Genomic DNA, 24,651 nt, shown 5'->3' on the forward strand with positions numbered 1-24,651 from the left:
GGTTGGCCAGATGGCCCTGCAGTTGTATCAAAAAATCCCTGCCCACCACATTTCTTGATAGGTCTGGACTCCAAACTTTTCATCTACCTTAAAATGCTTATGTTTTCAAAATAAAGGGATGGACTCAAGCTTTTATAGCTGCAGAAAAAAATGCAGAGGTCAACAGTGCAAGAAGGAGGCAGCAGTATTCCTGCTGTTATGAGAAAACAAATAAAAAACATGCACCGAGGTGAGTTATCTAATACAGCTTTTGAAAGGTATGAACATCAGGGTCTATCTCCAGGCCAAATAGCTCAGCCCTGCATTCTAAGACAAAAGCTCTAGCCTTGAGGTGGGGAGCTAGATTTCCAAAAACCTGTTGTTAGAGAACCTGAGGAGGCTGCTCTATGAAAAACCACGTTCAGCTGCTGACTTTAGATAGTTTCTGGCTCATCAGGAAGGGAAGATTGCTGTGAAACTTGTTCAAGGTCTTGAATTCTCCTAACGTGAACGTCAGTGAGAAATGATTGGAGGAAAGGAAGGCCGTTTGAGAGTCTGTCATGACCAGGGGCGACAGCAGATATAGTAAGAGGGATGTCTCCTGTAGCGTTTTACACTGGGCAGTGGACAAGAAGAGTCAATGACTGTAGCAGGTAGTATTCTTGGAAACGCCACTGATTTCTGTAAATAGCCATCTATAGTGACTATGAAAACATCATCTCATACCTGTAATACAGAAATTCTGACAAAATGAGGGGTTCTTCATTTTCAGGAGACAAGAGGAAGGCAAGAGGCAACCTGAGCAAGTGAATAGAAGTGAAACTGAAGCCAGTATAATCAGAGCTGAGAGAGGAGAAGTAACTAACAACCAGCATCAGGAGACAGAAATTAACATGCTAATAGGAGCCCAGCAAATCTGAGCCCAAGAGCTGTCACCGACAATGTAACAACCATTGGTTAACAATAACCAACATAAAAAACCACTAGTCACGCAGGTTCCATGCAAGTGACCCCCCTCTTTAATGCGACATTGTGCTGAGTTATACCCTACACCACAAGGTCAAAAGCAGCAGCATCTGATTTAGTCTGCACAGCATCGCAAATGTGATGGCTGAGATTTGATGGCCGAGTTCTGTGGTGTGGCTCCCTGCTCCCCCTGACATAAGGTTATGAATTCAGTATTAACCTGCCAGCTAATATTCAGTCGCTTCAGCTAAACTGCTCCCGTCAAACGAATTACAAATGTAAATGCGATGACAGCTTGCTCTAGCTTCTTTGCTCTTTACTTACTAACTAGCTTGCTGGAAATGAATTTACCACGGGTCGCTATGTGCTCGCAGGACTGAAATTTCATGAAAAGTTACTTGAGAAAGTACCAGGACACAGGGAAAACTTGAAATAATGGGTTGCCCTGAGATAAGCCACATCCTTCAGAATCTGAAACACGCAGTCCTATCTTCCTGAGACACGGCACAACCTGCTGCTCCCTCCTCCGGGTCCGGCTGCTGGGCGCGCAGGTTCACCCGGGGGTGCGTGTGTGCAGGTGTAACACGCCGAGCAACGATTCACTTCCACACACCGGGTAGCAGGAGCCCAGGGTTCTTGCATTTGACGTTAATACAGAAAGTACATTATAATTAGCGCTAAATGCCTTTCGAGATCGGATTCTATTTTAACTTGAGAACAGCTTGTAGCTCTGACAGTGTACTACAGCTTGCAGGAAAAGTAAATTGCTCCTGGAATAGGTGTAATTTGCTTTGGGTGAGGCTTGCTTCCTTACGGCAAACTGGAGCACTGTGACCACGGACAAGAGTGTTTAAGCACCGGACCGGCGTGGTCCGAGTGGCTTCCCACGGCCCCGATCTGCCGTGGGCAATGAAGCCACCCAGCCTGGCATCTTCCTCCTCCCCAGGAAGGAAAGCACCCCTCAGCCCTGCCCTGCTGGGACCCCAGACCGCCCGCCGCCACCCAGCTGGGAGCAAGCGGCCGCAGCGGGGAGGGAGCCCCGCACCCTGCTTTCCGTGGGGCGCCCACGCAGCGGGACTGAGACCCGGCCAGAGCCGGCCGCCTCGCCCCGCTCCCCTACCCACCGGGGTCTTCAGCCGCGGCTGCCGCTCCCCCGGTCCGGCCGGGGTGTGGGGGGGGGGGGGCTGCGGCCGCGCCGGTGGGAAGGGGCCGGGCGGCGGGGGCGGGTGGGCCCGGCCCCCCTCACGGCCGCGCTTCCTCGTGGCGGGCGGCAGCCGTCGCGCCGCCGTTCAGTGTGGGCAGGCGGGCGGCGCGAACGGAGGGGCCGCCGCGCCCGCGGGTATCTGGGCACCGCGCCGCCGGACCGGACCGGACCGGACCGGGGTCTGCGCCCCGGGGCGGTCGCCGCAACCGCGCTGCCCCCCTTCCATGGCCGCACCGTGAGGGGCTGGAGAGCGCGGCGCCGCGGCGGGGAGCCTCCGGCGCTGCCTGCGCAGCATGCTGCGGAAGGTAAGGACCCCGCCGCCGCTGCCCGCCCACCCACCCACCGGAGCGGGGACCGGGAGCGCGGGGCCGCCGCCGAGCCCCGGGAGTGGAGGCCGGGGGGGGTGTCTCTGTGTGTGTGGGGAGTGTGTGTGGTTAGCGGCGTGTCCGCCGGGGCGCCGCCAGGGGGCGCCGCAGTGCCGGGAGCGGCCGCCCCGGCGCGGGGCCGGTGGCCGCCGTCAGGGCGGCGGCGGGGCGGGAGCCCGGCGGGCGCTGTCCGTGGTGCGGGGGCGGGCGGGCAAACTTTGCTGCCGTCGTCGGCCGGCCGGCGGCTCTGCCGGCGGGTCGTTTTGAGGCTGAAGTTGCCGTGGATGCCTGGGGCTGGCAGCACGCGCCTTCGGTTAGGGCAGCGCGGGGTGGGGGGAGAAGCCGGGGTGCGGGGTTTCCCCGCAGGCCGCCGCCGCTGGCTGCGAAGCCGGTTGCGGCGGGGGGGGGGGGGGGGGGAAGGCTCGGCCAGCCGGGGCAGGGTGGTGAGTGTCAAGCGCCCGGGGTTGCTGGTGGGAGAGAAGCGCGGCTCTGCGCGTCAGCCGTGCGGCGGGGCGGGCGGTCCGTGGGTCTCCTGCCCGCCGCTCCATTGTTCCTTCCTTGCACGGGAGCAGGCGATCCCTTCGCTGTAAAATCTGGGGCAGGGAGAGACTTCGGCGGATGGAACAGCTCTTCGTTTGCACACCAGGCAGCGGTGCTGTTTATTTTGTGTGAAGACTCTCACGACTGGTGAAGGCGCCGCTAAGAGCTTTAGAAAAATAACCTGAGCCGAGGGGAGGGTGGCTACACAGAAGCACCAGACCCCGCTTTGGAGCCGCAACCAAAAGCTGTAAAACTCAGTAGGAATCCTTTCCCTGACGTAAGACAGTGTGCATACAGACCTTCCAGTCAGTACTCCTTCTGAAAGGCAGGCTTTCCTTCTAGGTGGACCTGGGCTGCTTCCCATCATGGCTGGAAAGTGGCTGTAACAGAGAAGTGTCAGCGGAGAAGGAGCGTTATCAAAAGAATGAATCTTGTAACTGCTCAGGCTTCTTGTCCCGCTGTTGCTCCTGTCTTGCTCTCATTTTGTGTTATCTTCCCAAATCTTGTTGTTACGGCCTTAGGCCCGCTAACCTAAGTGCACAGTAGCTCAGACAACTGGAGCAGCAAGACATCCCTCAAAATTCATGATAAAAGGTGTGGGAAATCGCTAGCCTCGCTGCGTGGTGAGTGAGGCGGTTGGAGCCTGGGGTCCTCTTCAATGCTTCTGAGCTGCTGATCTGGGCTCTGACGGCTGCGCTTGGTTTGGCAGAGCCCAAGCAACACAGAGCAAACAAGATGATTTAGGATTTCCCTTTATTCTGGAGAGGAACCCTCCACTTAGCCAGGCTCCTAAAGCCCGACATTGCTAACCTCTTTTTACAAATACTCCCAGAGCAGTATTTTGTACGGTTAGTGTTAATTATTACGTAGTTATTACACAGTTAGTAGTAGTAGTTGTATGTAGTTATTATAGTTTGGACAGGCTGGGTAAGAGAAAGCTGATTAATTCTATCCTTGCGTTGTGAATAATGTGGAACAAATGCTTCATTTGAATTTTACCTTCTTCCACTACCTGTCATACTCCTTTGCTTACAAGGAGGGGGAGTGCAGAGATGGTCAAGATTTGAAATTAAGGGTTTATTAAAGGTCAAAATGACCTTGGGGATTGTGGATACAAGGTATTTGAGCCTTGTTTCTTTTTCGTACCTAATTCTGCGGCTGCCCAAGGGCTGAATTGGGGCTTGAGGTTGGTCTATGCTGGCAGCCTGTTCTGTGCTGCACGTTCGTGCACCATCCATTGCAGACTGACCTCCGTGTGAATTATGGGACACCTGTGCTAAATTCCTCTGCTGTACACGAGAACTAGAGCAGTGCCAAGAGAAGATAAACTAAGCTAACTCTAGCTTAAGAGTGATAAAAGTTGTAATCCCTAATGCTTAGACAACACCTCAGGTCTAACAAAGGCTGCATGAAGAACAGTTTCAGTAAGGGAATCTCCTTTTAGGCAAAAGGAGCAAGAAATAAAAAGAAACATGATTGTAGCCCTCGCTTTGGATCATGAGTGCCCAGATCCTACTTTAGGCATCCCATCAGAGAACCTTCCTCACTGAGTTCATGGATCAGGTCCTTAGCATGTCTTGGAAAAACAGTAGTCATGTGGGCAACCAACAGTTAAAATTAATTTCATGCTATGCCTCTCTAGGCTGGAGTATGAAAACCTCAGTGTCGATTGCTTTGCCTCTTCTTTATTCTCTGCTGTTCCAGAGGATTTTCTACCATTTGTGACTTAGCATCCCCTTTTTGCTTTTATATCTGTCAGGAAGGGAAGATAAAATAGGGAGAAGCCCCTGGTTTTCTATTGTTCTGCCTGTCACATGATTTTATGGCCAACAAGAGGAAGCCTAACATTCGGGGCCTCTCTGACTTTGCTGTCCCTAAATGCAGTTGATGTTTCATTGATTGCTTCAAAAATAAATTAAGCTGAAGAGGACTGGGCTACTGAGATAGAAAGCTGAAATGCTTGCACAGGGTTTAGTATGGGTCAACAGCTCAGTGTTAGATCCACACTTCCCATTGGGATCAAGTTTTCCAGTGCCACTTGCACTCATAAAGGAGCAATAAGTAGAAGAGTTGTTTCAGACGTCTCAGAAGCACAGTAAAAACCTGGGTTTTGTTGCCAGAGACAGATGAAATAATGTCCTTGCGCTTTCTTTTGGGGTGTGCTAAATTTCAACTCTAACGCGGAGAAAACGGACCTGTGAGGATGTGTGGAACAAGTGAAATGTTAGTGTCTTGGTGGAGCTGCTGCTGAGTTGTGTGTGTGTGAGATGGGCTTTCCCTAAGCTGAGCGCTTGGCTCCCCAGGTGAGCTGATCCCTCCGAGGAGCCTGCCTGTCCCTGTGCTTCCGTCACTGAAACACGGTGAAGTCCTTCAGGCAGTGGTGACCTGAAGCCAGCAGTAGTATGCAGGGGCTGGCAGTCCTGTGGCTTCAGGAGTGACACAGTGATGCTCTGTGCAACCTCCTCTGCACTTTTGCTCACCGGTGCAGAGGCACGTCTTAGGCAGACGACCCTCCATGTGTTCCTCAGGTCCCTGCTGGAGTCCGTGGGGGAAAGCAGAGCAGCTCGGGCTAAGTGAGGTCTGATGCTGTATGCATCAGAGCTGTGCGGTAATGGAAGAGACCACCACGGGGAAGTATGGGCAGTAGCAAGACACTGCTCGCTTGCTGCTTGCAGGGCTTTCTGCTGAACCTGGAGCCTAGCTCAGCGGCTCTCACTGAGCTCTCCTGCTAGGCAGCAGTTTAGACCTCTCTGCCTGCCACCCCCCCCCTCCTTCTGGCCCCTCCAGCTACATATGTTCCCAACCTCTTCTTCACGAAGGGAGTGCGTTCTGAAATCCTCTGAGTACTAGTGAGGTCGAGGTTTCCTAATTATCCTAACACCTTATTTGAGATGCTTTACAGGAGTTGCATCCTTCCAGAGAGCGTGCCCCCCTTTCTTGGCTCTACATGCTCCCTTTTCAGATTTGAGAAACACAGCGGCTGTATGTACAGAGTTTCCTGGCCACCACTGCTTTTCCTCCCTCTTCAAGCTGTTCAAAATAGTTAAAGATGGCATAGGCATTTCCAAGTACTTTCTTGCTTGTATGAATACACGTTTTTAAGAACGCTGTTGCGTAGTATCTAGGCGCAGCAGCTGGATGTTGATCCACTTGATTTCATTCCAGGTGAAAGATCTGATTCTTTTTCTTCCATATGCCCCTCACTTTTCACTCAGTTTCTTGTTAGTAAGAAAATGCTAATGCATATATAAGCAGGAATAAAATCCCTGAGGATGTTTTTCCTGTTTTTACATACCTCCCCCTTCCCGGTCATTCAAATAAAATAGATTGGCATTCTAGTTAATAGAGACAAGCTGTCTATCAGACATTGCAGGAAGGCAGTACCAGAGCTAAGAGCGGAGAGACTACATTTCCAGGCAACGGATGGAAAGCCAGTTCTCCAAACCTCAGCATTCTTGTCTCTTTGGACTTGTTTCTCTCAGCTTCTCTTGCGAGATGACCTACCTGTCTTAATTGACTGTATTAGGAGCTAATTTATTCAGCCTCGACAGTCTTTCACCAGATCACTGAAGTACATATTAGATATAAATTATCATTTGTATCTGCTTTTATTATCTTTTTGAATATCAGCTCTGTGTATCTTGTTCACTTTCGCTAGGGAAAACAAATTCACATGTCAAATACTGCTGGAGTCATTTCTTCAGGCAAGATGTACCCACACTTGGAAATTAATGGAAATCAAACACATCAACAAGAAATTAGTATTTAGGGACAACAAAAAGAAGAAATTACTATGGGCAGAATATACTGAAAATCCAGGCTGTGCTAAAAAAGGTGTGTAATAAAGACAAAATTGGGTGCTACTTCTGTTTTTATTATATATCATTTAATGTTCTTAGGTGTTTTTTGGCTCTGATGCTCAGTAATCAGTAGCGACTCTTGCAGGTACAAATGAGGAGGGAAAGGGAACAGCCTTGCTTGGTAATGCTCTGTTTAATTCATAAGGTAATTAGGAGGGACATATATACCTTGACAGGTACAGAGCAGTACCAAGCTGCATCTTGCTATAAATGTTATTCGCCAGATGTTTGAACAGAATGAAAGCTTTATTCTTAGCCAAGTTGTCATTGTCTGGTCTTTACAACTTGCTGGGCAAAACTGCACATACTGGGACAATTTGGGCTAATGGGAGTGGGTCTGCTGGGGGAAAAAAGTGCCTTTTTGGTATTTTTAGTTGCTCAGAGATTGTCTTCAAATAGTATATAGCACTGTTGGTCAAAGACTGCATTTCAGGGTTGAGGTAATAATGAGATTTTCCTTATTCAGCTATTTTAGAGGCTCTACTATTTTGGCTACCCTCGGGGAATATAAAATGTGTTAGCAGTTAAATCCATGACAACAGATAACTTACTTAAGCATTAGATTTAGCTGAGCTAAGATGCAGGCAATTCAACTGGGTGAGACACAGGCCACCCTGGCATGAGGGGGCCCTGAATAAATCCTTGCTCCAAAGACAGCAGAGTGGGGGTTTGAATAGGGGTCTCTCGCCTTCAAGAGAAACAGGACAGACAGGCAGTTGGAGATTTCTGCTAGAGCTTGGGCAGGCTGTGACTGGGGCAGGTTTAAGTGGGGTTTAGTGGATTTTTAGTGAATTTAGGTGCCTGGAGGTGTTTAAGTGCCTAAAAGATTACATGATGTGCAAGTGAGGATTTCGATGGGACATCAGCGCTGATTTTGAAGGACTAAAGATTTCCTGCCCTTACCTCAAGCACTCCTATTTGCTAAGGAGTTCATTTTCCCCATCACTCCTTCTGCTGGTTTTTTTCTGTGATTCAACTGATTAGCAGTGGGATCCATCTCTGCCAACAGTGTCTGTGATGCAAATATGGACCAAAACGGGGCCAAAATTCCCCAATGCTTGAAAAGACTCGAAACAGTAGCAAGGGAGTGAAGGGGACCAAGGCACTGAAGCTGAGGCTTCAGGGTCGGGGGTGGTGTGTGTTCTGCGGCAGGCAATAGATGATGGACGGGCAATTCATTCTGCTCTGCAACGCCAACTAGGATGTTTAAAAGGTAGGCTGGTATTTCTGCAGTTTTGGAGGTCTAAAGTAAGTTGGAAGTGTCATTGTGGTATAAATAAATGTCAATGGGCTTTCTCAAATATATCTACCATTTATTTAAAATCTCTGTCCTAAAATTTATTTTCTTAAGATTCTCGAGTAAAATTCTTTGAAGTTGGGCAATAAGGAGCCAAAATCTAATGGAAAGTCAGTGAGGTTTATGTGTTGAAGTCCCTGGGTTCACTTCTGAAAATGGGATTTAAATGGCTGACGGGCTCTCAGCTGTCTTTTTTACTGATCATATTTTTATCTGCCACCTCTGTTGGTAAGCAGAGGGGAGAGCAAGGTGTAAATGACATGGGGAGGAAGAATTAGAGAGTGACCTATTGTTCACTGTCTCTGTCAGCAGAAGAACGGGGGCCATCAAGTGAAACTATCAGGCCCCAGGTTCAGAGCAGAAGGATGTGCTCCTCATTTAGCTGTGCAACTCCTTGCCATTGGGCGTTGTGGGGGGCACAAGTTTCCATGGTTTCAAAAAACAAGCAGGCAAATTTAGGAAGAATGCTTCAAAAGCCTCTGAGTACAAAATTAACACCACTGGCTCAGGAAAGCCCTTGACCTGCAGATCCCCAGCAGCTGGAAAGTATTCTGGGGAGCAGCATTACACAATTATTCTGGTTGTGAGAAGCTTCCCAAGGCATCCACTGTTGGCCACTGTTTCAGCCAAGATACAGGCATGGATTTAATATAAGCCAGTATGCTCCTTACAGTCCAGCACCACAGAACTGAGCTTTGTTTTCTCCTGAGGTTGATTGTGAGATATTGAACCTATTAAAGTCATACTGTTGATTAAGTGGATCAGCTGAAAAATGTTTTATGAGTCGATGTTGTCTCAGAGATGCGTGCATAACTTAAGATCGAAGCAGTGGGAAAACAAATGAAGGAAGATTAAGATCTCTTAAACGTGTTGGCTTCATTGAACTAAAAACAGAAGGATTTTTTAAAAGTCATTTCTTTTGTTTGTGACTCCTGTTCAGGGCAATGGTAGGTCAGAGTGGCTGGTTGCATGTTTCTCGACAGCTTGCCTGCGCCAGAACCAACATTTCCCAAAATCTCCAAACAGACATGGGGAAGAAAAAGGGACAGAGGAGCTGATTGACCTTTTTGGTTGTGAGGAAAGGAGGGAAATTTTGCCTCCTTTGACAAAGATGATTTCCAGGTTTGACCAGTGATAAAACTGCAATTTCCGAAGGGTTTTTCATTTCCATTGTTTGGGGTATGGCTGTGCTGGATTGAGCAGCCAAATAAATGGAGTTAATAATAGGTTCACATAATGACAACCTCCAGTCATAAGATGAAAAATGGCTAGGGCTCACCTTTTCTGTCTTACTACAACATCTGTGCATGCCCTGACAGATCTCATGTGGCTTCAGGACCTATAAAATGAGGACACTGGCTCTTTGGTCACTGGTTTCCTGCTTCTGAACAATTCATCTTAAGGTATTGTATTTAATGTAGTGAAGCCTGACCTTGAATGCCAGAAACCATTACGAAAGGAAATGCTTCACTGGCCCATATTATTTTGTCAAAGCTGTTTTTAATAGAAAATAAGGTTTTGATTTAAAAAAACCAACACCACAGAAAAGGTATTTCTGCTGAAAATATTGATTTTTTTCCCTGAAAAACTAACCTCTAGTTGAAAAAAATGGCTTAAAGTTCTTTATTCTCAATGGGAAGTCAAAATCTTTTCCAGAAGGGGAAAATATGTCTTTTTTTCCCAACAGCAATATAGTACTAATGCTTGCTTGTTTGATTCATATATTCTACTTTTTTTTTTAAATTAATTAGTATTTACATCTGGGTTGTTGTTTTTTTTAATTATTGTTCATCTTGGACATTTGCTAGCATGCAATTATACATAGCAGTAATTGAATTTGCCAATCTCCCAGTAGTTCTCTGTCCTTTTCAGATGCTCTAAAACCTGTTCTATTACATGTTCTCTTTGTCTTTTTCACCTTATTTCTGGGCAGATGAATAAACACGCTTTTTAATGCATTTCAATTATCTTGCTTTTTGTCAAGATATATTTTCAGATAACACAATTAATTAAAACTCCATTAACCGTTTAAAAAGGGCATATCCCCTAGTGGCAAGCCTTTGGTACTGGCCTACTTGAGCTAATGAGTGCAAATGGATGTATGATACATATGGACTTGCTCAGAAATAAAGGGGGATTTTTGTCCTTTTTCTTGCTTTTTTATGTATAAAGGAAGCCTGAAGAGATACTCTTTCCACTGCTTTTTACCATTTAGATTCAGTTTATTCAGATCTTCCTGAGAGTTAGATTGCAGGGCTATTCTATTCTATTCTATTCTGTTTTGTTTTGTTTTGTTTGTTTTGTTGAAAGCAGGGCTGGTTGTACAGACTTGGGATGCCTTCTCAGCAAACAGATTCCCTCTGACCTTTAGCCTTTAGTAAGAAAGAATTAAGACAACTTTTCTAAGCTTTTCGGTATTTGCATCCACTCTCAGCAAAGGTATAACCGTGCCCAGCCTTGCAGCCGAGAAGCTGTGTCCAGCCTCAGAGGCTTTTTTCCTTCTCCTGCCAGACCGACCTGTTCCCATCCCCTGCTGTTCCCTTCCCACCTGAGCAGCCAGTCGCTGAGGATGCTTGTTCCGGCTGTGGGAAAGCTCAGGTAGACCGAGTTGTTTTTCCGAACTGCTTTGCAACACAAAGAAGACTTTTCAGAGAGAGCTGCTTTCACCGCTGCTCACTGCTGCCAGGTCAGCTACTGGTCTGGGCAAAGTGGGCTTTTGTGGCTTGCAGAGCACCTGCGTGGGAAGGCAGCTGAGCACAGAGGCTGCCTTGATGAGGGAAGGGAGCAGGAAAAAGGTCCTTCTGCAGTGTGGTGAGTGCTATATTATATGAATAACGCTTGATTTTTGTAATTACTGGGGAGCAGTGTGACCAGAGAGCTTTCTAGGCTGTAACCCCAAGTGCTGTCATTGCAGAAACTACACAGAATGAGTTGAGGGTATGCAGAATAAAATGTCCCTGGCTTTGGGTGGTAGTAGAAGCCACAGTTTCCTGACACTTACTTATCGTTCCTCCTTTTAATGTGTGATCCAAAAGGGTTTTTTTATCCAAGAGGATTTTTTAACTTAGCCCTACCACAGGTGACTTCTTTTAACTACTGTTTTCAGATCCTAAAAAGTAGGAGTGCATTTTAGCAAACAAGAATGTGTATCTACATACGTAACATGCTGGTAATTCACACATGTTGGGAGAAAAATAACAGATTTATATCCTAATAGCCTGGTGTACCAGTTCTAGAGGTGGGAGTGAGTAGTCAAGACTTTTGTACTTGGCAACTCTGCTGCCAGACTCTACAGAAATTGGAATAATTCAAGAAAAAGAGGAAGTTGCTTTTATTCCATAATACGGCAATGGTGGAGATTAAGGGAACTTCGAATCACTGGTAGTGGATAGTAATCTAATGTAAAACCCCAGGCAGGTTAAGTTAATGTATTCTCGGCGTGGTGCCCAGAATAGGATGGGGGGGAAGGGATGGGAAAGGATGAATCAGCTCTGATATTTTGCAAGATTCTGCCTTCTAGTTCAATATTGTTTTGTTTTCTTTGCCTGAATTTATGCCTGACAGGTGGTGACGGAATGTTTTCATTAAGGAAAGGCAGACACCTTCCTAGAATCACAGAAATCATATGAAGTCTCCTGTGGCAAACTAGTATTCAGACTTACAAGGGGCCGGATTCTCTTCGCCAGTTCTTTAAAGCTTTGAAATTCCTCATTGCTGCCTAAAATCCCTTTTTTCTGGGCCCCATTATCCAGCAGTGCAAGGACGAGAGCACACAGGCTATATCGCTTGCTGCCTGCCCCTGCCCAGAGGGAGAACGGCTGCCTGCAGGAGGGCAGGTCGCCCCCAGCGGGGTTGAGCCTTTTCCATACGCGTGCGTCCCGACGTACTTTAGCGCTGGTTGACGTTGAATTACAGGTCAGCTATGGCATTTTTTGCTAGAGCCTCTGAGGTTAGGGTACAGTTTTAGAAATACTGTCAAGCTGGGCATAGGAAGCACTCCTGTAATGATGCCGCTGTCAGAATAACAAGTTATTAGCAATTGCAAAGGGTGCTCGTGCCTCCTTTGTAAGCAGCTGGCGGAGCCAGGGTAGCTCCTGATGCTCAGGGAACAAACACATGAAGTTTGACTCTCGACCGTCCAGGCTGGGTCGCTGTGCCCCACCTCCTGTGTCCTCGAGAGCTGGTTGCTGGAGTTTGTTGGAGCCTGTGCCGCTGGCTCTGGTCTCCCAGTTGTGGTTCCCCAGTAAATTTGAATGAGAATGTGGGTCACTGTCGGGGACAGAGGAGAATGTGACCGTCTGTACCTGAGCAGGGTGGACAGTCAGCCCGACAGCTACTATTTCCAGGTTCGGGGTCAGGGACAGTGTGTGGGCCAGGTCTCCGTGAATAGAGCAGGAAAGGAGAGAGGAAGAGGAGCTGCCTGAGGAATCAAGCGCTGTCGTCACAAGTCTTTGCAAAGCCGAGTGTGCTGGAGGCGGTTTTTAATTGCTGGTTCTGGTGTGCTGAACCGCCACCTCCAGAATAGCCTGCCTGTACCAAGTGCCCAGGTGTTCAGTCTGGGTTTACTGTTCTCTATGGTAACTGAATTTAGACAGAATATAATTTAGAAATGAAAGGCACAAGTCCCTAAATCAGAGGGAAGCATGGCATTGAATCAAATGAGGAAAAAGCAATACTTTCCCCAAGCTAAAGAACAATTGGTTCATTTGTTCTTTGCTTCTGGAGCCCATTTTGATTTCTTAAGCACATTTTCTTCCCCAGCACTGCTGCTGTAGGGATTTTGAAAGTATATGTGTGTTCTCAAAATTTTTGCTGTGCCTGAGATCAGCGTTGTTAATTTTACTCCTCTGAGTGTTTGGTTGAGTCCCCTGGGCCTATACAGTGATCTGCTCTGGCTGTCCCACAAGGCAGATTTTGGCAAACGGCTTTAGAGATGCTAACAGGGGCTAGTGGAAGGGGAGAGATACTCACCACAGGGCTAAGTGTGCATTAAAAACCTACTGCCTTGATGTACCTTAACGCTTGCAGGACTTCTCATCTTCACAGTGCTTATAAGCATTAACGAATCCTCATGACACCGCTATGAGGTTATATAGATATGTATTATCACTATGTTAGATGAGAGGGCAAGAGATAAAATTTTCCTGTGTAAGACTCACTAAAGAAGCCAAGGGGAAAGCCCATAGTTTTAAATGACTGTCTTTTCCAAGATGACTAGAATTTGTCTTTCTGAAACACTGCGTTGTAAAAGCATACACTTGTGTAGCCACATGCATCAGTGCTCTCCTGAATAAAGAAATGTTCCTAAACTAGTGCTTGGGAAAGCAGCGCAGCTTTGAAATAGCTGAATGATTCTGCAGGGAAGAGCTCTCGGGTTTTTGTATCTGTTATTAAGCTTACTAAGGTTTTTCATCCTAACAGGGTTTAAGATTAGAGCTTGTTTAGCAATTTCAGACTTTGCTCATGCGATTTCTCCTTCCCCATACCTCAGTTTGAAAAGGAGGATGGAGGAGAGGGAAAGGAACAGCACCTCCGGCATATGTGAGGAGCGGTGCTTGGGTCACCGAGCGGCGGATGGGAGGAGAGCGAGCAGCTGAAGGAGGTGGCTCGGGGCTGAGGATCCCTGACAGGGCTGTGGTCCTGGAACTACAGCTAAGGGAAGAGGCATTGCTAGTTCTAGCATTATCTGCTAGTTCTGCTGGAGCATCCTTGGCTGGGCTTTGTAGGTCCTGGGCTTTGTCTGCTCTTAATGCCTGTTGTCATCCTTTTGTAGCCAAAGCCTTTTTAGTGTAGTTCCACCCTTGCTGCATCCACCTCCTCCCATCTGTATTTGTTCTCTGCTCCTAGCAGCTCCTTGGCAACCTGCCGCACGAGATATAATCTGCAGCCTCACTTAGAGAATTACTCTACTCTGACCTCCTCTGTATTGCAGACTACTTCTGCTTCATAGGGCTTAATCCTGCAAAGAGCTAAACTCAACTTAAACTCAGCACCCTTGGCTGAGACTGCCTTCCCGCATGGTCAAAGTACATTAACCACTATAGAGTAGAAATCAGTATGATGAATTAAATTTTTCAAGTGAAATCTGTAAACTAATTCTAGCTGTATAAAATCACATTTTTGGTGGAGGATCTTTTTTCAAGAATAAAAAGCTAAGGTAAAAATGAAAGCCTATTTCAGTATTATTGATTTTAAAACACCATAATGTATTTCTTTTACAGGTAGCACTAATGTTTTCTGACCAGTGGTCACTGAACATCATTCAAGATCTTTTTATATATATATATATATATAGCATAAATCTAGAGACAAATACTTAGGTATAGAGAAGAACTAGGACACAGATAATTATGTTTCTGCTCAAATTAAGTTTCTGCATGCTGAAATATCCATGAAACAACCCTTCTGAGGCATTTTAAATGGCATAAAGCTCACCAGCTGAATCCCTGCTGATTCTAATGCCCATTGCGACCTGCGTGCTCTGAGCACGGCAACCTGACACCGTGACTTGTTCACAGAAAGGCTGACCGGGTTCCTTTGCTCACAATAATGTCGTTTCAGAAGCTGTAAAGGCTGTCTTTTTTCTGTACCTTGGGTTGCTCCATGATAACCTCTTTATTTTCTGCAGGCACTTCCCTTTCTGCTCTCCTTCCCAAGGAGGTGCTCCCACAAACGCTGTCTCCCACCTTCCATTGTACTGCTGTCCTCTTGGGGTCCATCCACCAGTGCCGCGTCTTTTCAGACCCCCCGGGCAGGTGCCGCAGCTCTGGCTTGCCTTAGCCCTGGTCCCTTTCTCCTGCTATGTGATGTTTGTGTAGCTCTTCCCAATTGCTCTGTTGTCCCCTTCTCCAGCTCTCGGTGCTGCTCCGTCTTTTCTGCAGTCAGTGGGCTGAGGCAGGTACCAGACGTTTTCTTCCCCATCTCCTTTCACCGAATCCCAGTTCTTTCCCTCAGAGCCAGCACCTTTGCGTGGCGTTGCCCTGTGACTAGGACTTTGTGTGCAGGTCTCTCTCGGCTATTTTACACTGCTAGGACGCTTTTCAGATAATGAGGTGTGAAAGAGTGACATAGTTTACTCAAAGAGCTGGATTAGATTCATGTTTCACCTGTAAACCTGTCTTTCTGAAAATAGAGCAGAAGTTGATGTCCCAGTTTTGGCTAATGATATATTTTGAGTTTTTCTTTTAGCTGGTAGGACATGCTGCTACCCAGGAAGCAGGCTCCTGTGATGCTTTGGCAGTTGTGAACCTCCCTACGTTCTCCGTGGGCTCTTCCCAAGAAGACGGGCTGATTGATTAGTAAAGTGTTTGGTTTCCCCCTAGACTTTGATTGTGTGTCTTGTGGGTTTTGTTTCCCCTTTTAAGAATGCCAGGCAGATACTAGTAATGGCGATTAGTGAGTCTGATGCCTCAGTACTGTTGTGTACTTCTGTGTTTGAGGTAAACACATGGGAATTAATTCATGCTGAGGAGTTCTGCGTAGTCCATCACCAGTACATAAAAAGGGTGTATGTGAACTCATACATTGAGGTTGCTCTGTTTAAGTATCCTGCATTGCTACAACAGACTAAGAATTAGTATCTGCATGTCACATTTTTGTAGTACTAGTTTAAACTAATTGAGCTGTATATGATTTGCCTTCTGGACTCTGACTCCTGCTGAAAACAACTGGTGATCAGTGCCAGTGCAAGTTAGACACGAGTAAAACGCTGTTCAGCTGAACAGCTTGAATAACGTAACAAATGGTGCCATTTTGCATGCCTATTCAGAGCGTGGCAAATCAATCTGCTTCCCAAGCTGGAGCCCTGCCACTTGATTTGTGGGTTTCTAGCAGTTTCAGACTTACAGCCCAGTTTACCTTATAGTTAGCATAATCACGCTGTCCAGTCATGAGCATATAAACTGCACAGGTTATGTTCAGGAATTACATTGTGGAAATATAGATGGGTCTGTTTAATGAGGTACAAAGCCTGTTTTGCATGAAATGTATAATCCTCAATTATCTGTACACCACAAGGGACAAAGGATAATTTTGATAATCAAGCTTTCAGAAAATGGCAGGAATATTCAATGTGATAAGCATTAAGAATCATGACCTCATCTGGGATAACACAAAGCTTGGATAATTGAAGTGCTTCTGTATTGGATTCAAAGAGTGTAATAGTACTTAATGTTTGGGCTCCAGTTTGGTGACTGCTATTAGTATCCAACTCAAAAAGATCTGTAAGAGCCAAGTAGGTCCGAGTGCTTCTCACTGGCACTGGTAGTCTTCAGTTAGTTATTACTGGGGACAGAAAAGGAGAATTTGACAGCCTGCTTCTCAAAGAGAGCCAGTGTGCCATTTTTACACTGTATTTGCTGACTCAAAAAAATATTAGTGGGCTTAATTTTCTCTGAAAGTTGTATTTTAAAGAGAAATCCTTTTCTTTTTGTTAAGGTTTGGAGCTTGGAATGTTTTGGAATATTTTTCTTGCTCATTTAGAGTAAATCCCACTTCATTTGAATTAATTACTGCTCCTATGGTGATATTTGAAATAAAGACAATCTTGGATGCTCAAAAGAGGGAAAAAAAAGACTAAAACTCATCATATGAGTCTTACTGATAGAATCTTATTAACTCTGCATGCTGATGTTCACAAGTTCCTCCATCCTCCTGCCTCCCACTATCACTGCCTTTTGGTTTTTAAATGCATGGAGAGTTTTTCAGACAACTCCAGTTGACGTAAGCTTCACATTACCTTACCAGTGATAGGGATCAACTCAAAATCATCTGAGTCGCTACACTCTTCAGAGATCTATGTTTACATTCTTGGTATGAATTAGCATATTCTCCTGTTTGAAATACCAGTAAGTTTTTAGTGAATGAGGACATCCACTGCTTTGGTGGCTTTGCAGCTCTTTTACTTGACTGCTTCGCATTCTGCCAGACTGTGTATGAGTGTGTCTTCTGCTCCATGGACAGAATGTATAGATTGATCCAAAGAGACAGATGCATGAATGAATGGATGTTGTTTGTCTGTTGAGATGCAGCCTGCCTGGGTCAATTCACTGGCAATTGCATGTTCTGAAGTCAGTCTGTAGCTGACACTGCTTTGTTATTCCACCATGCAGTGCGCTTGGAAAGGGGTCTGTGGCCCATCCATCGTCTCACCGGCTTTTTGAAAACTTTAGTCCGTTGGCTGAAAGGATGCCAGTGCAAGGTCACTACTGGGATGTAATGCTAGATCAAAAATACCTGTGAGAAAGAAAATATCTAAGGCTAGGCTCAGGTAGTTCTGCTGTCTGTCCCTACTGTGTTCTTCTGCATAGCATGTGGTAGCTGGAGGTGGGAAAGCCATACTTTGTGGTAATATAGTTGCAAATATAACAATGGTTTAGGACCTTGCATGTTCATAGTAAAGGGCTGCCTGCAAGCTAAGGAGTTCTTTGCAGTACAGGAGACCAGATGGATACAGAAGATCAAGGGGGAGCTGAACTCATGGCCTTGCTGTTTTCACATCAGTTGGGCTCCTACGTGACAACCCTGTAGAAGGTTCTTCAGTCAGTGAGCATTTCTATTCTAACCCGTTTCTTTTCCTTGTGCTATGAATAACTGGCACTGTATGCTGACACATAACCAGGACCTCATTCTCTGCGTGTGCACGGGATATTTGGAGATTCAGTAGGGTCCTTATCTTTGTGTTCAAGAAGATTTGTTAAGAATCACAGTCTTGCACTATTCTCTCCCAGACTGTCATCATCTCCTGCCTTCTCATAGCTGGCTTTAGGTCCCTTTTGCCATTCATTTAAAGTGGTGCCAGCTCTACCGTGTTGTTTTACAACAGCAAATCAATAGTCACAGGGAATCTCTGTAGTTCATTTTACCATAACCACTATTCATTTCCTGTGACTCTGCTTGCAAAGCCTGCTTTCCCAAACTCTCTGCCACTCTTGTCCTTCACATTATATGTGAAACAGAAAATTACTTCTTAGAAGTGTCCTTGTTGGGTGTTAATGTGGCACAGAAAAAGAGCAGAATCTTTATGGTATTACATGCCAGAGGACGGTCGGTTGTACAAATAGGAGGTGTGTTACACACTCAAACATACATTTTGAAACAGGAGGTGCAGTGCTTGAACAAAACTGAGACATTTTGTTTTTCAGGACAAAACCTAGCAATTTAAGAGTAAATAATATATGTGAAAGTACATATGCCAATGATGTTAACCCACACTGTATCACAGAGATTTCTGTAGGATGACTTTATTCACTTGATTTCTGTGGGAACCCTGTGTTCTTGTGGAGTATAGAAAACGTCAGGGAAAATATTAGGAGGTAATGTTTCAAAGCAGTGCCACCTTATGGTTCTTTTCAGAATAGGAACGTGTGGCCTCCCACCCACGGAAAACATCGTGTGTACCTGGCTGGGTTCTGTAACTTTCTTAAATGGTCACCTTCTGTGTTTCTGATCACAGGGGTCAGTGGTGGCCTATGCCTATCACTCTCAGGACTAATTGCAGAGAAACAAATGCAATTATTAGCCTGCTTCTCAAAGAAGAGCCATTCCCTCTGTACAATTAATCATCCCATTGCTCACTTGGGCAAAAAATCCTGCCCCGAGTCCTTCTCTCCCAGACTGCTTGCAGATGTGCACGTGCAGTTACTGTCTAGGGCTCCCATTTCTGCTGAGTTGTTGCGCTTCAACCCAAGGTCACAATCTATAATCTTGATAGCTGCAGCCCGTATTCATCATACCTACCCCTGCGGTCCTGTCGTTCACGCCACGGTAAATAATTGCTGTCTGGCCAAGAGGAGGAGGAAAGGCTTTGAAGTTCTGCAGCGGTGTTCTGCACCTAGATCCCTGATCCCTAAGCAGCATGGGTTTCATGGGCCTGGATGTGACCCTGCAGCCAGGGAAGATGATCTTAGAAAAATCCTTGCCGAAGAAACTGGTCTTCTCAGTCCCTTCCTGCTCTTGTTCCAGTTTCTGGCAGGACTAGCTGCTGCCTGGATGCCAAAAGTTTGTCAGAGTTGCTTGGTTGTGTGGCTGCACTGAATTCCCTGAGAAGTCAATTACATATTGACGTATGCTCATGTGTTAATTACAGCTACTGGTGCAGCTTGGAGACCTCTTTTGTCTGCAGTAGCCGAACAGTTTGCAAATAATTCTGGCTAGCCTGTGAGAGAAGAGTCACTGAATTGCGGGAGAAAAATCCTGGGGATACTTTAATTAAATTCTAGATTTAAAAGTAGCAGTTTCTTCCGACAACTGCAATGTACAAGTCCCAGAAGTGGGATTAAGGAAGATGGGATTCCTTGCTACCCTGCTGAATGCAGAGGAAATCTATTTCTCAGGGAAATTACTATTTGAACTGGAATGAGAAGTGGCACAGGGATGGATGTGGCAGGAGCAGCTGGGACTAACGTTCAGCTGTTACCGCACTGCTGCTCAGTGCAGTTCACACAACCATCACCACCGCCATCCTGTGTTGACCCACCACCGGTTGCAATGGGGTTAAAATAAAATAGGAGCCATTAGCTAGGCTTTGACCCTTTCTGTCAGACTAGTTTATTCATATACAGCCCCTTCTTCCTTTTAGACACACAGACATTACACAGCAGCTTTACCGACCATTGTGCAGAGAAGGCCAGCCCAGCACAGCTGCTAAATTCCCTGAGATTCCAGCAGCAGTCCCATATATAGTGGAAGACAGTAAAGCTTAGTAATGAAAATCTCATCATTAATATTAGCTTGAATATAGCTGCTGCTATGAATTTAGGTTGTTCACAAAGGTGTGTATGTTAAGTCTTGTAGCTACAGAGAATACTGTGGAAACTCAGTTCCCTGTGATCTTAGGTCTTTTCATTCATAGACTTTTAAAAATTAAATTATACTACCATTTTCTGTTCTCACCATGTATCCTATAAAATTCCCATCCTTTCTCATACAGCCTTTCTTCTGCCAAATATTTCGACAGCTACATGCAGGCTGCCCCATTTGACTGATTTGGTCAACCAAATCAAAACCTTGGCCTTCCCTCACTCTGGTGTTACAAAATACACAGGGAGCTCATCATATCTGAGATCTCCAGTATCTGTCTGATTGGTCTGAAATCAACATTAAAAGTTTATTACAGACATATACACAGACTGATCCTGGAAATCTAATTTCTGTAGGAAACCAGGCTAGCGGGAACCAGGCTAGCTAAACCAAGTAAAAAGTATGGAAATTACAACCAATGTAAGATGAAAATGATTAGAGTATGGAGATACAAGAAAACAGTCCAGAAATGAAGGTGATGCTACACTAGCTGCCTTGTAAGAGCGTCTGAAACCCTTCACATCACTACCTTCCATGATTTAAGGAATATTGCAAACTTTACTTCCAAACATCTTGACTCACAGACTTGGGTCAGGTTCTTCTTGGGAATAGATGGTTACAGCTTTCCTGACGGCAGTTTCAATGCCAGCACCATGCTAAACACCAGCTGAGGGTGAGCTCATTTTGGAACAATTTTGCAATGTACCTTGAATCGTGTATTTCCAAATCATTTCGAAAGAACTCTGCTGCTCTGTCTCGAGGCATCCATAGTAACTTTAATACATGGTACTGGTTTGGCAGGCCTGTTTTATGATTCACTTTTTTGCTTGACACTATTTCTGTATACTCGATATTTCCCTTTCATTGTAATAAAGCTTTTGTTATCAGACAGTGATTGTATGTGTTATAAAAAAGATTCATCCTAAATGAGAGATCTCACTGATGGGGAACTTACCATGTTTCTCTGTGCCCTCAATATAATCTTTCAACAGCATTGTCTGTTCATGAAGCGCATTCTCATTCCGTTGAATGATGGATTTATTGGTGTCACACAAACTATTGGATATCAAAATGATATATATCTGGGGAATTCAGTAACTGCAATGTTGGAGCTGTTCCTGGTAAGTAATTTCAGTCCAGATTCAGGTGACTTGAGACACGTGTGGTAGGTCATACAAAAATTCTGAAATATCTAAACACGCGTGCGACCGTGTGTAGCCTGCCGTGTCAGCCTTGTATGCCGATTGCAAGGGCTAGATGTCAGAGTTCCCTGCTCCCTGATTGCAAGGGCTAGATGCCGGAGATCCCAGCTCAGCAGGCTTCTCTTGATATAAACGGGAACCTTACTCAGCCAAATAGGACCCTGTGATTCACAGGTGTGTAGTTCTGATCATGTTCAGCAGCATGCATATGTTTGCATTTATGTACTCTCACTCTGGATTATTAGATGAATGGAATGGTTTTACTACTCCTGTTCTTTCTAAGACAGGGGTTTAAGTTTTAGGAAAAAAGCTGACTTTCAAAAAATGAGTATATTCTCATTAAATGTGTGATATTAATGGAGTAATTGTTATAGCTTTGTTTTGAAGTGTCATTTGACTTGTTAGCATTTTAAGTGTGTAAATTTATTTTGTTGTATGTATTTTTGAGACAGCAGTTACTGGTTTGACTTTTTTTTTATAAACACGTTTTATGGAGACAGAAAGTTATTTTTATAAAGTATTTCTTACCTTTAACATTACGTTGCTGAATTTGAGAGACAAAGAAAGAAGCCTTTCAAAGATTCTGCCAGGTTCTTTAATGCCAGGTTTTCCTATATGAAAGAAAACATTTAGAAAGGATTCAGTATTATATGATTAGAGAAAGTGGGTTTTGGTTTGCTTCTGAAGACGCAGTTTTGGAGGCTGTACGACCTCCCAAATTCAGGAGGGCTCATACTTTTAGCAAGACTCATGTTGTCGACAAGGCATTGCTGGTGAGCGCTCTTCCGCAAAGAGTCTTCTGGTGGTTTTCTTCTAGCTTTCCTCCCTCTCCCTGCTTACTTAAAGAGTACTGCTTTATCACTGTTGTTTGTTTTAATGTTCCCTGCCGTCTAACTATGGCTTCAGGTATGAAGCGGTGACACACTAGTTTTCCAACCCTCTCATTGGTATTCATGGCCAGATTTAAAGATGGGCTGATCTTTACTTGCCTCCAACAATATCTGCAGGTTTATAGCATCTCTGATTGTCAGCCTTGAAGGTTCGCTTACACTTGCATACAAGATCTCACTGCTGTATATGTAGCTGAATGTTGCTTTGTTTCTTTACATTAGAAAATCTCCCAGCTTTGTGCAAGATGAGGAGACTGAAAACCGTGTTGTGTGTTGCAAGTGTTTTTTATATCTGCCAGAGCATTGTAGTTTGTGACACCTGAACTGTGATCTGCTTCTAATCGCACCACCAGTAAATACTCATGGCTTATTTTTATGCTGTTTACTTTTTAAAGCATTAGAAGCCTTTGTATTGTTTTCACATTTTTAACAGGGGATAGGTCTGTGGAAAATTTTATCTGTATCTTAGAAAGAATCAGGCTGCTTTTCTCACCCTTTTTACCTCAAAGATGCACAAATGTACAAGAATTTGTGCAAAGTGTTTAAGCATGCAACACAGAGACTGAGGCACTATACATGCTTCTCATGTGAGGGCATTTTGTTTCAGTTACACCTCTTGGTGTATCCCCTGGAAAATTATTATGGATGCTACAAGCTGTATGGAAAAAGTAGTGCTGCTAAAGGGCATGGGGTAATTAACGTTATGTAGGACTTCATGCTTGCATGGATCCTGCTGCAGGATCAATGTGTGATGTCCGTGTGAGTCTGGGTGAGACACAGCCTGTGAGGTGGAAGTGGCAGGCTTAGGGTCTAAAAGGCAACATAATGCCTTGTCTTCCAGTTTGTTTTTCTGAGCTCTGCAGTAAATGCTACTGCTTGAATGCTCTCCACTTGGTTTCATCTTTCTTCGAGGCCCTGCCATGCTCAGCAGGAGTGTGTTAGGACGGAGAGCTTTGGGTAGTTGAGCTTTCAGCCTCCTGCTCTGTTGCATCCTTCCAACACAGCACTGCAAGAGGAAAAGAAAAGGTATTATGTATGAGAGAGATCATACTAGGAGGTAGGGTCCCTGAAAGAGGCAGGTTAACCCCATCTCCTTGCAGAAACCGAGCCTGTCCTGTCCTGTATCCGAAATTCCTTGTATACAAAATGACTTTAAGCTGCCACAAGCCCTGCATCTGCTGATGTGATCAGTCCCATTTGTTTTTGTACACTCAGTTTTCTGAGGTTTAGATTTTATACAGATGCTGCAGTCTGAATCCAAAGCTTACAGAAAGCCATGAGGTACCCAGTGATTTTAGTGGGCTCTGGGGCCACTCCTAGATCCTAACCTCACTGATGCCTTTCAAAGGACCAAATGATTAGATGAAGTTTTGAAACAGGTAAATCAGCAGGATCTCCATGCAAGGTAGAAGATACGAGTCCTTCTGCTTCACCTGTTCTGAAAGTTACTGCCTCCCCTCAGATTAAGGAATGTGATTTTATACCGAAACCAGTGTGTGATGTTCCCAGACGGGGAACGAATGATGCCCACCAGCCCTGGGCACAGAGCGCTGTGCACCCACCACGCGTGCCACGTGCCGAATTCATTTCCAATGGGCTTCTCCACTGCCATGCCCTGCCAGCCCCATGGCTGGGAGGGAGGGACTCGGGGGACGCCAGTGTGAACAGCCTTCAGGACGCAGTTGTTAAACCGTAGCTTGCATGTAGTCTTGTTACCAAAAAAGCCAGTCAAAGAAATCTTAAGACTCAGTTTCGGAGTTTTAGAAAGCAGGCATTCTTTATTGCAGTGCTGGATGCATGGCAGATAGTTCCTTGTAGCATGCATACCGTTACCTACAGCAAGCAAAGCTTATATTGTTCTAATATATACATATTCATCACATTTCCCAGAATTGTTGTACATATTCATGTTATTTCCCAGAAATTATTTACATAGTGTCTGCCCCTTTTGGGCGTGTGCTATTAAATGGGTCAGTGGTCTTTTGCGGTCTGGTGGTCATTTTCTTGGTGTCTGCTAATTGAACTCTCTCTTAAGGCATACGCAGTGCGGGTCATCTCAGGTGGTTCATCTCTTCTTCCTAGTTAGCTGGTCCTGGCAGATTTTAATTACAAAGCTCAGCAGAACTTAAGGCTTCTTATCTATTTGTGCATACTGTTAACAAAGCTCAAGGTTTCTGTACACACCAAAAGTTTCAAAGTCGCTCAAGCAAGCATAAATTAAGCGCTACAAAAATACAATGGAGTCTTTCAACTTCAGCCTTTATTTCAAGGCATCAGTGTCACCAGCCACAAGCCTGCTTCATCAAAAGAAACACATTCCCCAGGTCTTGTCTTTGGACTCTGAAGAGGGGCTGGTGCTCTGGAGTCACGACAGCCTCTGCTCCGCAGAGCAGCCTGGTAAGGAAGGCACAGGGCTTGCAGTGGGTCTTTTCTAAATGTTACTGCTCAGTGACTTCCCTGGGGGGCATTGCAGTTTTCTGTGCATCCCCCTCCCCTGCAAAAAAGAATGCCATTTAATGGACTTTGCAACATATTTTGACATCCTTAGA

General features: G+C 45.3%; 1 protein-coding gene across 2 annotated transcripts in view; it reads left to right on the top strand.

The window, feature by feature from the left end:
* The first annotated feature begins 2,292 nt into the window (after positions 1-2,292).
* Positions 2,293-24,651, top strand: part of TMCC3 (transmembrane and coiled-coil domain family 3) — a 143,332-nt gene continuing 120,973 nt past the window's right edge. Inside the window, exon 1 of one of the 2 annotated variants that reach the window (XM_030003083.2) lies at positions 2,293-2,454. In XM_030003083.2, the coding sequence (XP_029858943.1) occupies positions 2,443-2,454 (12 nt within the window). In that variant the 5' untranslated portion in view covers positions 2,293-2,442. Of the gene's footprint in view, positions 2,455-10,861; positions 11,023-24,651 lie in introns of those variants that run through there. The other variant, XM_030003085.1, reaches the window with a different exon arrangement.

This window comes from Aquila chrysaetos, chromosome 26 (genome assembly GCF_900496995.4).
Source record: "Aquila chrysaetos chrysaetos chromosome 26, bAquChr1.4, whole genome shotgun sequence".
NCBI lineage: Eukaryota > Metazoa > Chordata > Aves > Accipitriformes > Accipitridae > Aquila > Aquila chrysaetos.